General features: G+C 39.1%; 2 protein-coding genes across 10 annotated transcripts in view; one reads left to right on the top strand and one right to left on the bottom strand.

Moving 5' to 3' along the window:
* Cngl (Cyclic nucleotide-gated ion channel-like) overlaps positions 1–12,789 on the top strand; it is a 489,773-nt gene that overhangs the window by 22,042 nt on the left and 454,942 nt on the right. The gene's annotated exons all lie outside the window — the stretch shown is intronic.
* LOC141431509 (glycogen phosphorylase-like) lies at positions 619–6,944 on the bottom strand (the record flags this gene model as incomplete). The annotated part of the gene is given in 7 exon segments (XM_074092696.1): positions 619–905; positions 1,322–1,555; positions 1,558–1,805; positions 1,808–2,280; positions 2,487–2,646; positions 4,174–4,285; positions 6,705–6,944. Coding segments are annotated over 7 exon segments (1,754 nt in total), but the record flags the coding sequence as incomplete, so codon positions are not given.

Raw genomic sequence — 12,789 nt, 5'->3', positions numbered from 1 at the left:
TCGTAGCTGTTCACTGCAGTCAAGAAAGATTTTTCAAACTGGCCGGCGCCGCTTGACAGTAAATTTTAAATATGGCGGGCTGCCAGATGTCCACAGGATAACAAGTTTTTTTTGGTAAACATTTCATTTTTAATTCAAGTTTTTCTTTGCTGACTGTACTTTTTGTTCACTGTACTTGTATTGTCACCCAAACTACATTTGAATACCAACTTTAAAGTCGATGCCATTAACCGTTGAAGAGTTCCGTCCTGTGGAGACGGTCCTGGCCGGACTAGCAGGATGTCACTATCAGATTATTGTATTGTCACCAGATTTACATAAGTTTACCAAATTCCAAGTCGGTCGGACTACTGGAAATGGGTTAAATTTAACTTGTAAGATTAGACTCAAATAAATAAACAAATAAACGAACAGGGCAAGTTAAATAAAAGCTTGTAAAAATAAATAAACATCATGGGACAACTGACACCAATTGACCTAGTTCCATACTAAGCAAAGCTTTATTTTACATGACACTTTTTATACTACCAGCGCTTTCGGATAGACCTTATGTATTTTTGAAATAATTATATATTTTTTTGGAATCAAGCCTAGTCGCAAAATCTTATTCCAACTCACCCTCGCTTCTGCAAAGCCTCAACATCATCCACCCTCATGCCGAATATGAACAGATTGTCCTCTCCCGCCTCCTCTGCCATCTCCACGTTGGCTCCGTCCATGGTCCCAATAGTCAGGGCCCCGTTCAGCATGAACTTCATGTTGCCAGTTCCCGAGGCCTCAGTGCCGGCGGTGGAGATTTGCTCGCTCAAATCCGCTGCCGGGATGATTCTCTCGGCGAGGGTCACTCGGTAGTTCTCCAGATAGATCAGCTTCAGTTTGTCCCCGACGTCAGGGTCGTTGTTTACCTGTTGAAAGATGATTTTAGATAATTGGATCAGGCGTTAGTTTGTAGTGGTCTATATCCGTGAAATGTCTATTTATGATTGCGGAGTAGCAAGCAACGACTTTTTTTTTTTCTTCAAATTTAAATAGGAGCAAACGGGAAGTACCTCTTCTCTTCTTCTTCTTCAACCTTGATGATTGGGTAGTGCTGAGAAGAAGAAGAAGAAGAAGGGAAATACCTATATCCTCTCAAACAAAAAATAATTATTCAAATGGCAGTTGTGAGCAGCCGGGGTGCATATTAAATCCAATCCGTATTTGACTTGCGTGGGAACTACAGCTCAAGCTTTCTCATTATTCGAAGAGATCTATTACCAACAGTAGAACGTTTAGGCTGGAGATGACGATGATGGATTATAAATTAGGAGCAGGTGCTTACCGTATTGCCAACAGCGCAAGCCAGCGCGATCAGCTGTTTGGCGATAAAGTACCCCGGGGCAGCCTTGCCTCCGATCATCACCGTCCGCGGGGTCATCACGGCGTTGGGGTCACGCTTGATGCGGTTATACAGCGTGATCACGTGCAGAATGTTCAACAGCTGACGCTTGTACTCGTGAATCCTCTTCACTTGCACGTCAAACATCGACGCGGGGTTAATCTTCACACCAGTATCACGCTCTCTATAAGAGAAGCCAAACGAAGCTTGTTCTCCTGCTTGACCTTCATAACCGTCCGCTGGAAACCAGGGTCTTTGGCCCAGCGTTTCAATCCTTGCAGCTTTTCTAAGTGGACGGTCCAGTCCTCTCCGATTTTGTCGCAAATCAGGTCAGACAAGCCAGGGTTGCAGAGCAGCAGCCAACGGCGTGGCGTGATCCCGTTCGTTTTGTTCTGGAATTTTTCCGGACACATCTCGTAGAAGTCGCGAAGAGCGTCGCTTTGAGGATCTCGGAGTGAATGGCGGCCACACCGTTCACGGCGTGAGCTCCCACCACGCAAAGATTAGCCATGTTTACACGTTTTTCGCCTTCTTCCTCGATCAGAGACATGCGGCGCATGCGATCAAAATCGCCAGGGTACCGTTTCTCCACCTCTTTCAGGTGAAGGAAGTTGATATGGTAGATTAGTTCCATGTGCCTGGGGAGGCAATTCTCCAGCATGGAGCAAGGCCATCGCTCCAAAGCTTCAGGGAGTACAGTGTGGTTAGTATAGGCGCAGCATTTCTGGACTATTGGCCAGGCTTCATCGAAAGAGACATTCTCCACGTCGATGAGGATGCGGAGAAGTTCCGGGATGGCCAGCGCGGGGTGGGTGTCGTTCAGCTGGATGGCCACCTTGTCCGGGAGGCAGTCGAAGGTGGTGCGGACAGCTTCGCGGGACCCGAACTTGGATGACTTGTACCTGAATATGAGGTATTGCGTGAATTATTTCGTTTATCTTACATTCTGCGGGCTAATTCGGCTCAAGCTAACGCGCGGGTTGCAACAGCCGCCGAGTCGCGTTATCGACTAAACTAAACTCGTTTTAAGACGCGAGTTAATCGAGTTTATTTCATTAAATAAAGTATTGTGCTCTCTATTTGAGTTTTATTAGGCACGTAGTCTTACCGGCGTACAATATCCTGCAGCGTGGCAGCGCACATGAAGTATTCCTGACGCAGGCGCAATTCCTTGCCCTCGAAGAAGTTATCATTAGGGTACAGCACGCGGGTGATGTTCTCTGCCACGTTGCGGTCCAACACCGCCTGGATGTAATCGCCGGAGTTGACTGGTGAGGGATTACATACATTAGTTATATTAATAAGTTTCATATTTTTTTAATGAACCAAAAACAATCACTTTGCTCATCCGCGACCTTACGATTAATTATGAATGATTAAAGTTAAACGTTCAAGACTCGAGAACGTTTCGTATTTTTGTGCCCCGACCGGGGATCGAACGGTGCAAAAATTTATTTTACCCATAGTAGGTACAATTTTAGTTTTTCTTTTCGAATTGAAACGACTTAAAGGCCAAAGACACTAGGAAGGAACTAGTAATAGCAAGGGCTTTTATTAACTTGCTTTTAGTTTTTAAATTTTATATGAGGTACTTTATAAGAGGTGGGGGCGTGTAATAGTAGATTATTGTCGTGGCCTGGAAGTAGCAAATTGCTGGCTGAGTATGAGTATTAAACGAACGAGCTTGCGAGTCCGTTTAACTAATACGAAGCCAGCAATTGCTATTCAGCCGAGACTAATATAAGCTTTTCTCAAAATGATGAGTAATTCTGAAATAGACTAAACTTTTTCTCAAAATATATCATAACATTTAATTTTATTCCATTTATTTTTTCTTATGCTTTCCCGCCTTTTTTTATTAAAAATAAACTGCAGCTGTATTTTTCCACCGAAAACACCACAAGCTGTTTCAGACCCAATAAAAAAAGTCCGAAGTTCCAACAAAATATCTGATACCAGCCCATTAGATGTGGCTGTATACGACTTGTGCCAACATTTCCATGGCCTTTTTAACTTTAAAAAAGTTGTGACTGATTGCAGGCGCGCTAATTTATTATTGTCGAGCTAGCGCGCCTGCAATTTTTTTCTCAAAAATGTCCGTAAATAAGTTGATATTTTCTTTACATATCAGAAGGTGAATGTGCATAGTTTATGGTCAGCGAAAAAATTAAAAAGTTAAAGAAGATGCAGGCGCGCTAGCTCGACAATAATGAATTAGCGCGCCTGCAATCAGTCACACATTTTTTTTTTAAAGTTAAAAAAGGCCATGGAATGTGTGGCACAAGTCGTATACAGCCAAGTCTAATGGCCGGTATCAGATATTTTGTTGGATTCCGGACTTTTTCTATTGGGTCTGAAATAGCTTGTGGTGTTTTCGGTGGAAAAATACACCTGCAGTATATTTTTAATGAAAAAAGGCGGGAAGCGTAAGAAAATATTGGAATAAAATTAAATTTTATAATATATTTTGAGAAAAAGTTTATTCTATTTCAGAATTATTCACCATTTTTGAGAAAAGCTTTGTCGTGGCCTGGAATAGCAATTGCTGGCTTCGTATTAGTTAAATAGTTCGTATTAATTAATACTCATACTCAGCCAGCAATTGCCTACTTCCAGGCCACGACAATAATCTACTATAACTTTTTAATTTTTCGCTGACCATAAACTATGCACTTCACTTTCTGATATGTAAAGAATAATGTCAACTTTTACGGACATTTTTGAGAAAAATCCATTATGGACGACTAGAAAGGGAGGATCCAGACAATATTTGCTTATATTAGTGTAGTACTAACAGAACTTGAGGTTGAAGTCGATGGGGCTCTTCGCAGACCACAGCCGCAGCGTGTTGACCACGTTGTTCTGGTAGCCGGGGATCGGGTTGTCGTAAGGCATCGCGAACACCACCTACAATAAACAAATAGGGATGCATCAAACACTAATTATCTCTTAACAGTAGATAGTACACCAAGGGGATAAAGCACTGTTATTATGTCACGGGCGCGATATTGAATCCTGAGCGTAACGAAAGACTCCATATTTAACTCCCGAGCGCAGCAAAGAGGGTGTTGTGAGTTCATTCCCAAGCGAAGCGAGGGAATTAAGATGGAGTCCGGTGAGCAGTGATGGATTTAAGCGCGCCCAAGGCAAAATCAGTTTTATCCCCGAAGAGTATATTCTACTTTTCTCACCTTTTGCGAGACAATAAAAACCAAGGCTACTAGAAAAAGTATCTATCTATCTAATACCTTTAAACGAGCAATCCTTGTATATATCTATATAATATAATAATCAGAATTTCGGAAACGGCTCCAATGATTTCGATGAAATTTGGTATGCGAGGGTTTTCGGGGATGACAAATCGATCTAGCTTGGTCTTATCTCTGGGAATCTCGAACATTTAAAAAAATAGAAAAAACCTTCACGACTCGGTTACTCAAGCAATTAAGATATTATTTGAACAAGTAAAAAAATGCCTGCATATTCCGTACAAATATAACAAGAAAGAGACAGAAAGAGATTATACTCATAAACAGATGGGTCCACATTTGTATTATTTTACAGTATCATATTTAGTGTCGCGTACGAGTATTACTTTAGTTTGGACGCGAAATGTATCAGTCGTACTCGAACGTACCTTTACAAAGGACGCAGAGGCGCTACTAGATCTAAAAGGATAATTTGTTTTCGCTCCACCAATATCGCATCTTGCTCGTACAATTTCTTTTTTTTATTTCTAGTTTTGAAGTTACTTAAGAAAATATTTCATTATTTATAAATGACGCAAAGGCGGAAGCTCTAAAAGCATGAACTGTTTTCTTTGCACCAATCTCGTATCTTTCTCGATTGGTTCAAACGGCTACATTTATCTATTCCCTTGTTGAATCCGGGCCGGTCAGTTGGCCAGTAATTTTTACTAAAGTTTACTGACCGACCGATGAGGCAAGAGCTATTATTTAACAGTTCGATATATCTTGCCTTGAGCCAAGAGCTATGCGGGGTAAACTATGCGTTAATTGGCATTTTAATTTCAATTAAATAATTGCTCATAATTTTCGACTTATCTTCACATTGTCAACAAGAGTGAAGATTATTGGACCGGTGTCAACAAAATGATAGTTTGCTCTACGTTCTTTCATGCCGCATAAACCGGATTTCATACTCGGATGAACGAACAAATTGGGAGAACATACATAACACATGGGGTAGCAATATGTGCTATAAAAATATGAGGTGTCATAAACTCATGCAAAAGAAAATTGACTGTCTAATTGGCAAACAAAACAACCAGTTTTCCGTCTGCACAAGCTTTGTATTCGATATGAGAACATAAATCGGTCTAGACGAGAATATTTGGCACGGACTAGTAATTATCATATACTTACTCACTAGCTGCAGCTGTAAGTACCTACTAACAATGCATACCGGAAAATAGGGAAGTTCACGGTTAAATCATTTAAATAAATGAAAAGGTTGCATAACTGATTAAACAGATGAAATAAAATAATTATCTATAATTTTCACGAACAAAAACAGACATGTTATTATGTAAGAAACGATTTTTCTAGTTAGAGTACGTAAATATATCTAAAATTAAGCTATTCAATTCGATTTCGATTTTGCTAATTATAACGTATTTATTATCCACATATATTTATAGATATTTCGTGTCTACATTTGGAGAAGACAAAAAAAATTATGTGCATTATAACTTCTTTATTATGCAATAAACATAACTAAAGATATTCGAGAAATTATCTTCCTACTAACGCCAAAATACCCTACATTAAATTACCTAGGTACGTAAATAGGAATAATACCAATGAAGATGATGAGTCAATAATCAATAACAACTAATTATATACCCATAACTTCCGCTATTACCGTTGCCACAAAACATAACAGCTGATAAGTTATCTTACTTAGTCAAAGAAATGGTTTTCATACTCGCATCACGACGGCATGACGCACTATCACCAAGCATCAGCATGCTGTGATAAAGGTCATTGGCTTCCAATGAAAATAAAAATAAAAATAATGAAAATAGCCGCGATCTGTTGTTCAGCGAGGATAACGTCGGATATCCAGTTTATGTTTAAGTACTGTATAAATCCCTTAAAGCTACGAATGCCAATTAAATCTCTTAGTAAGATTGCATGTTAGGTACTTACTTAATTTTATACCTACCTACTGGCTGTTTTTTCAATCAGTTCATCGGTCTCTACTACTACGTGCTACAGAGAAGGCGGCGAGCGTTTTGCTGCTCATTGTGTGGTTGTATCACTCATTAGTGTTTGTATCACTTATTAGTGTTCGTATCACTAACCTGTGTGTCAACCCACTTCTTCCCCTGCGGCGTTTCGACGACGCGCCCGTAGAAGTTGACAGGCAGCATGTACTCGGGCCGCGCCTTCTCCCACGGGTTGCCATAACGGAGCCAGTCGTCGGGCTCCTCTTGCTGCTCGCCGTTCTCAATCTTCTGCGCAAAGATGCCGTACTCGTACCTTATACCTGGTAATAATAAATAAATAATTATAGTTAATCCTCCTGCGGCCCAAGTAAAATTTTTGTTTTATGAACTTGAAACTTTGTCACTTGATAGAGTTCGATGTCAAATGACAATAAGTCCTATATAAAGGACGCTGGGCGGTAGGTAATTCGTCGATTGTACTCCATGACGTCCAAAATATGTAGAGATATGTCCATAGCAAGAAAAGCTATTAATTTGGTTGAAATTTTGGTTAATTATATAATATTTAATAATAATAATAATAAATTCATTTATTTCAGGCAACTTGGCCCATACAATAAATACCTTACAGACTAACATACATATTTATAATTAAAAATATTTAAAACTAATTTGGTGACAAAACGGCGTGACCCCGTTGAGTCACTGTCCCCGACGTCGCATTCAACTGCGGCATGGTATTTTGGATAACTACGGTCTGTAAAATGATGATCGTATGTTTATATGTATACAAAACTAGAAAAAATACAGCATGTAAATAAATAATCAACATAAGTTGAGCTCACATCAATATACTTCAGTGTATGAAACTGAGTTCAGTTTAGGTTCGACGTTATAAAGGGTGCCGCGACCGCGAGCCTGGTTCTGCTGGCTCTCCTTAAAGAGACTGTCGTCGAATGTAGGGTCTACTACGGCTAATTTAAAATATTTGAATAAAATCAAAATCAGTATATACCATGTACATTAATTAACAATGTATACACTATACACTGCCAATGCAAACAAGGACAGTACTTATGTCATGGCTTCCAGCTCTCTATTATGAATAATAATATGATGATTTATGGTTGTCCTTTCTCAAAGTCATTCTCGGCTAACATTCACAACAAGCCTGCGCAACTGAGTCATTTCATTATTACCTATATGGAGAAAGAAATGTCTACTTACTGAATAAAGTGGAAAGCAAAAACTATTGCATTGCAGTGGAGACTTGCACAACAAAAGAAGATAGATATATTGTTATGGTTAAACCACTTTACTGTTTTAAAACCCAAAAAAGTAAATAGGAAATAGCATTTGTTGCATTTTTAGTTAAAATAAAAAAAACAGATAAAATTGTAACATTTTACATCAGATTTGGAAAGTGACTATCAGTGGTGCACCATCCCAGTCAAAACTTGACTAACACTGGGATGCCTAAATGTTTTATAGGTACTTATGAGTTGTTTGTTGCATCCAAATTCGTTTATAGTGTTACGGAGATGGGTCGAAGAGAAAAGTCGTAATTTTTAGGGTTCCGGAGCCAAAATGGCAAAAACGGAACCCTTATAGTTTCGCCATGGCTGTCTTTCTGTCTGTCTGTCTGTCCGTCCGTCCGCGGCTTTGCTCAGGGACTATCAATGCTAGAAAGCTGTAATTTTGCACGATATATATGTGGGGATGGCAGCCGAAAAACAAACGAATTAATATTTTAAAACTGTATTAAACTTAACATGCAAATTACTACAATATAACTTTCGTGACTGACTGCTCGCAACTGTCTACCTTCTTTTTTTCGTTTAATTAGTGACAGGAACAGTGATGCAAGATGAATATTAAAATCAGCCTAATATTCCCACACGGCCATCCTATTCATTCATCTGTCTCAGATGAATGGGTAGAATCTTCAGAGGCAACCCAGGGTTTCATCAGGTCGGCGCTGCTGGAAGTATTATTGGGACCTTCCCCGGTGCCAACTTTCCTCAAGTTGTATCTATCATTTCTTTTTACTTTTACGACTTCATAAGGTCCAAGATATTTAGGGTGCAATTTATGACCCTGTACGAACTGAGTTCGTTTAATGGCGACTAAATCTCCAATGCCATATTTTATAGCTTCTTTACGCTTTGAATTGTAATTCCTGCGGTTTTCATTCTGGATCTTCTGAATGCTTTCTTTTGCTTTTTTACGAAGTTCATCTCTTTCTTCATTAAAATTTTCAATATGTTCCTCTTGAATTAATTTTAGAATGTCATCATTTCTATCGCGCATCTTAACTCCAGTCAACAGCTCGAATGGTGTCATTCCTACACTTCGCTGGTAGGTATTATTTAGGCATCGTTGTAATTCATTGATTCGACGGTACCATTTTGTGGGGTCATCTGCCGATAGTTTGCCAAGGACGTTGATTATCACTTGGTGAATGCGCTCCACTTGACCATTGCCTCTTGGTACGCCAGTCGTTATTACGTGATGTGTGATGTTTTCTTCGTTACAATAGTCTTTAAACATATTGGAGGTGAATGAAGCATTTCGATCAGAAATAATTCTTTCTGGAGAGCCAAATACCTGTTGCTGTATCTTGAGCTTATCTATAACTTCGTCTGAAGACTGAGTTTTCGTCGGGTAAATCCAAGTAAATTTCGTAAACCCGTCTACAACGGCTAAAAGGTACTTATAGTTCTTATGGGTTGACGTCAGTGGACCCAGATGATCTATGTGGTACGTGGACAGAGGAGTTATACCTTTGTCAATAGGCTGTAAGTAACCTTCTTTCTTTCCTCTTTTATGCGATAGTAAAATACACTCTACACAGTTATCTATCACTGCTTTAATCTTCTCTTTCAGGTGGTCAATATAGTATTCTCTAAGTATAAGTTCTTCAGTTTTTACTATCCCAAAGTGTCCTTTTTCATGATTCTTTCGTATGATTTCTGTTTGCATTTTCTTTGGCACAACAATCAACTTACTTCCATCTTTTATTTTACAAACAATTCCGTTTTCAATTATGTAATCTTCATAATGTTCATTATCTAAAACTTTCTTAATCAGTTTTATTTTTAGGTCATCATCCTGAGCTCTTCTTAGGCGTGAAGCAGTGTCGGTAAGCACGTAAACATTTTTTACAGGGTATCTGCTTAGAGCGTCAGCGTGTTTCATCCTTATTCCAGGCCTGTGTTCGATCGTGTAATCATATTCTTCGAGTAGCAACGCCCAACGAGCCACTCTTGGAGGTAAGTCCTTTTTTTTCAAGGTCATCGTTAAGGCAGAACAGTCTGTTACGATTTTGAAACGTATTCCCAGTAAGTATACTCTAAACTTTCGTATAGCTTCAACAATTGCCAAAATCTCTAGGTGGTAGCTATGATATTTTCTTTCAGCAGGGGTTGTCTTCTTGCTCATAAAATGGACGGGGTGCATTAAATTATCTTTAATATTTCGTTGCAGGAGGACAGCTCCATAGCCTTCGATGCTTGCATCGGTATGCAGTTCCGTCTCGAGGTTGGGATCGTAAATCTTCAGTACCGGCGACTGACACAGGCTACTCTTTAATTCTTCAAATGCTCGCTCACAGTCTAGATTGAAATCATACACAGTCCCTTTCTTTAGTAAATCTGTGAGTGGTCTGGCAATAAGAGAGTAGTTTCTTATAAACTTCCTAAAATATCCTGTGAGTCCCAAGAATGATTGCAAGGCTTTTATATCTTGTGGTATCGGAAATCTGGCGACAGCTGCAATCTTCTCCTTAGACGGTTTTATTTCCCCCTCACAAACCATGTACCCAAGATATGTGATTTCTTTCTTCATGAATTGACATTTTTCCCAATTGAATCTCAACCCATATTCTTCAGCTCTTTTAAATACATTCCTCAGTTTAGCTAAGCCTTCCTCTTTAGTCTTGGATGGTATGACTAAGTCGTCTAAATAGGCTAGCGCAGTACCGTCCGTAATGAAATCGTGAAATACGTCGTTAATAAATCGTTGGAATACCGATGGAGCGGTACAAAGCCCAAAAGGCATCTTGAGAAACTCGTACTGGCCTTGAGGAGTTACAAAAGACGTGTATTTCCGGCTATCATAATGAACATTGACATGCAAAAATCCATTTTCCAGATCAAGACACGTAAAGAATCGTGCATGCTTCAAGCGGTCTATCTGATCTTCAATCAGAGGTAGCGGGAATCGTTCTTTTACTATTTTTTTGTTAAGTCTTCTGTAGTCTATGCATAAACGGTAAAGGCCATTTTTTTTCTTTGCTAAAACAACAGGACTTGAAAAATCAGATTTGCTTGGAACTATTATACCAGCATCGCTCCAGTCGGTTATTTGTTTATTTACCACGTCAAGCTCCAGTGGAGAAAGTCGTCTTGGATTCTGGTGAATTGGCTCTTCGTCATTAAGGACAATCTTCAGTTCGACATTAGACACCTTTTGAGGACGTGTAGGTTTATAGTTTTGAATTAATGTCTCAATTTCTTCAGTAAATTCCTTTTCAGCAATGTCTAATGAATGTTCGGCGAAATCTTCTATAGTAGTCAAATGCATAACTTTTTTGGTCGTGATACCTTCAGCTGTGAAATTAACTTCAATGTCGTTTAATATAGGGTTACCTAGTATGGTGTCAACCGGTATGTCTTCATCTTGAACGACATGAATTGTAGCGTCGAAGTAACAGTTATCGATTTGAATGCGAGCCGTAATTGATCCTCTTGTTCGTATTTCGTGGTCGGCAATACCCTTCAAACACAGCGTAGAGTCATGGTCATAATCTTGACAATTGATCTTTTCAAGATGTGATTCCTTAATAAGGTTCACGTCGCTTCCTGTATCAATCAGCGCTTTGACTGAAGCATTGTTGATGTGCACGTCTTTATAAGGTGTAAGGCAGTGGTCTCTTCCTATTTCTTGGATTTTCAATTGTTTTTTCTCTTTGTTGCGACACTCTACCGACTTATGCCCAAAATTGTTACAACTGAAACATTTAACTCCTTTTGTGCAGTCCTTCGAAACGTGATCAGTATCACCACAGTTGTAGCAGCGTATCTTCGACTTCAGGTGCTGAGTTTTGGAAGTACCAGGTGTTGCAGGTGGTTTAAACTTAGAACTGTGCGTCTTTGTGTCAGTCTTCCTTCTAATTTCACTGTATAATTCTAGTTTCTTTCTGAACTCTTTCATGCTGGTAGCTCCATATAAAATAGCTTTATTAGATTCTGAGTCACGTATGCCGTCTATGACATATTCCATTAGTGCTTCGTCTTCTATGGATCCAAGTAATGCCAATTCCTTCATGTGTAAAAAATACTGTTGGTAAGTTTCATTATTCTTCATCTTACGCGACGCAAGTTTTTTGTGAAGAGCAGCACTGTTAATGTTAGAACCAAATTCCTCTTTAAGTTCTGCTTTTAAATCTTCCCATTTTGTAACACCCTTTAGTGACCGTAGAAACAGTCGAGCAGTTCCACTTAGAAGTCGTTTGGAGTAAATTAGTTTTTCTAAATTATTCCATTCCATCAGAGTTGCGATGTCCTCAAACTCTTTTATCCAAGTTCCGATACCATAGGCATCATCTCCATTAAATGCCGTCATGGACTTCTCTAAGTCGGTGAATGAGATGCGTGTAGCGGCACTAGTAAATTCCTCATCAGAGGATGCCTCTTCCTCTTTTTGCTTCTTAGGTGGCATATCGTCTTCTTAAAATATCTCTGGATGTAGTCTTTTACGTCGTATTAATCGTAGAAAATCGTCTTATTTTCTAGATTACTTTTTAAATCCATCAATTATTTTTAAATATTTTGTTTAAAACATCTTCGTTATTTAGCAGTAACTAAACGCACAATAATCTCCATAAATCTTGCAGAAACGAAACGCAATTTTGACGTTCACTTCATACATCAACGTTCAGTAACGAAACGCAATCTTGACATTGACAGCCGGTCGACGATGACTCCGCCGGTTATATTATTTTAACTTCACAATAACAATCTTCTTACGTCGTGTAGTCTTCCGTCTTGAACTCGTTGTTTTTCACCATCCCGGACGAGCCCCCATAATTTTGTGGGGATGGCAGCCGAAAAACAAACGAATTAATATTTTAAAACTGTATTAAACTTAACATGCAAATTACTACAATATAACTTTCGTGACTGACTGCTCGCAACTGTCTACCTTCTTTTTTTCGTTT

Source organism: Choristoneura fumiferana, chromosome 9, assembly GCF_025370935.1.
Source record: "Choristoneura fumiferana chromosome 9, NRCan_CFum_1, whole genome shotgun sequence".
NCBI lineage: Eukaryota > Metazoa > Arthropoda > Insecta > Lepidoptera > Tortricidae > Choristoneura > Choristoneura fumiferana.
This window is presented reverse-complemented; position numbering and strand designations above follow the sequence as displayed.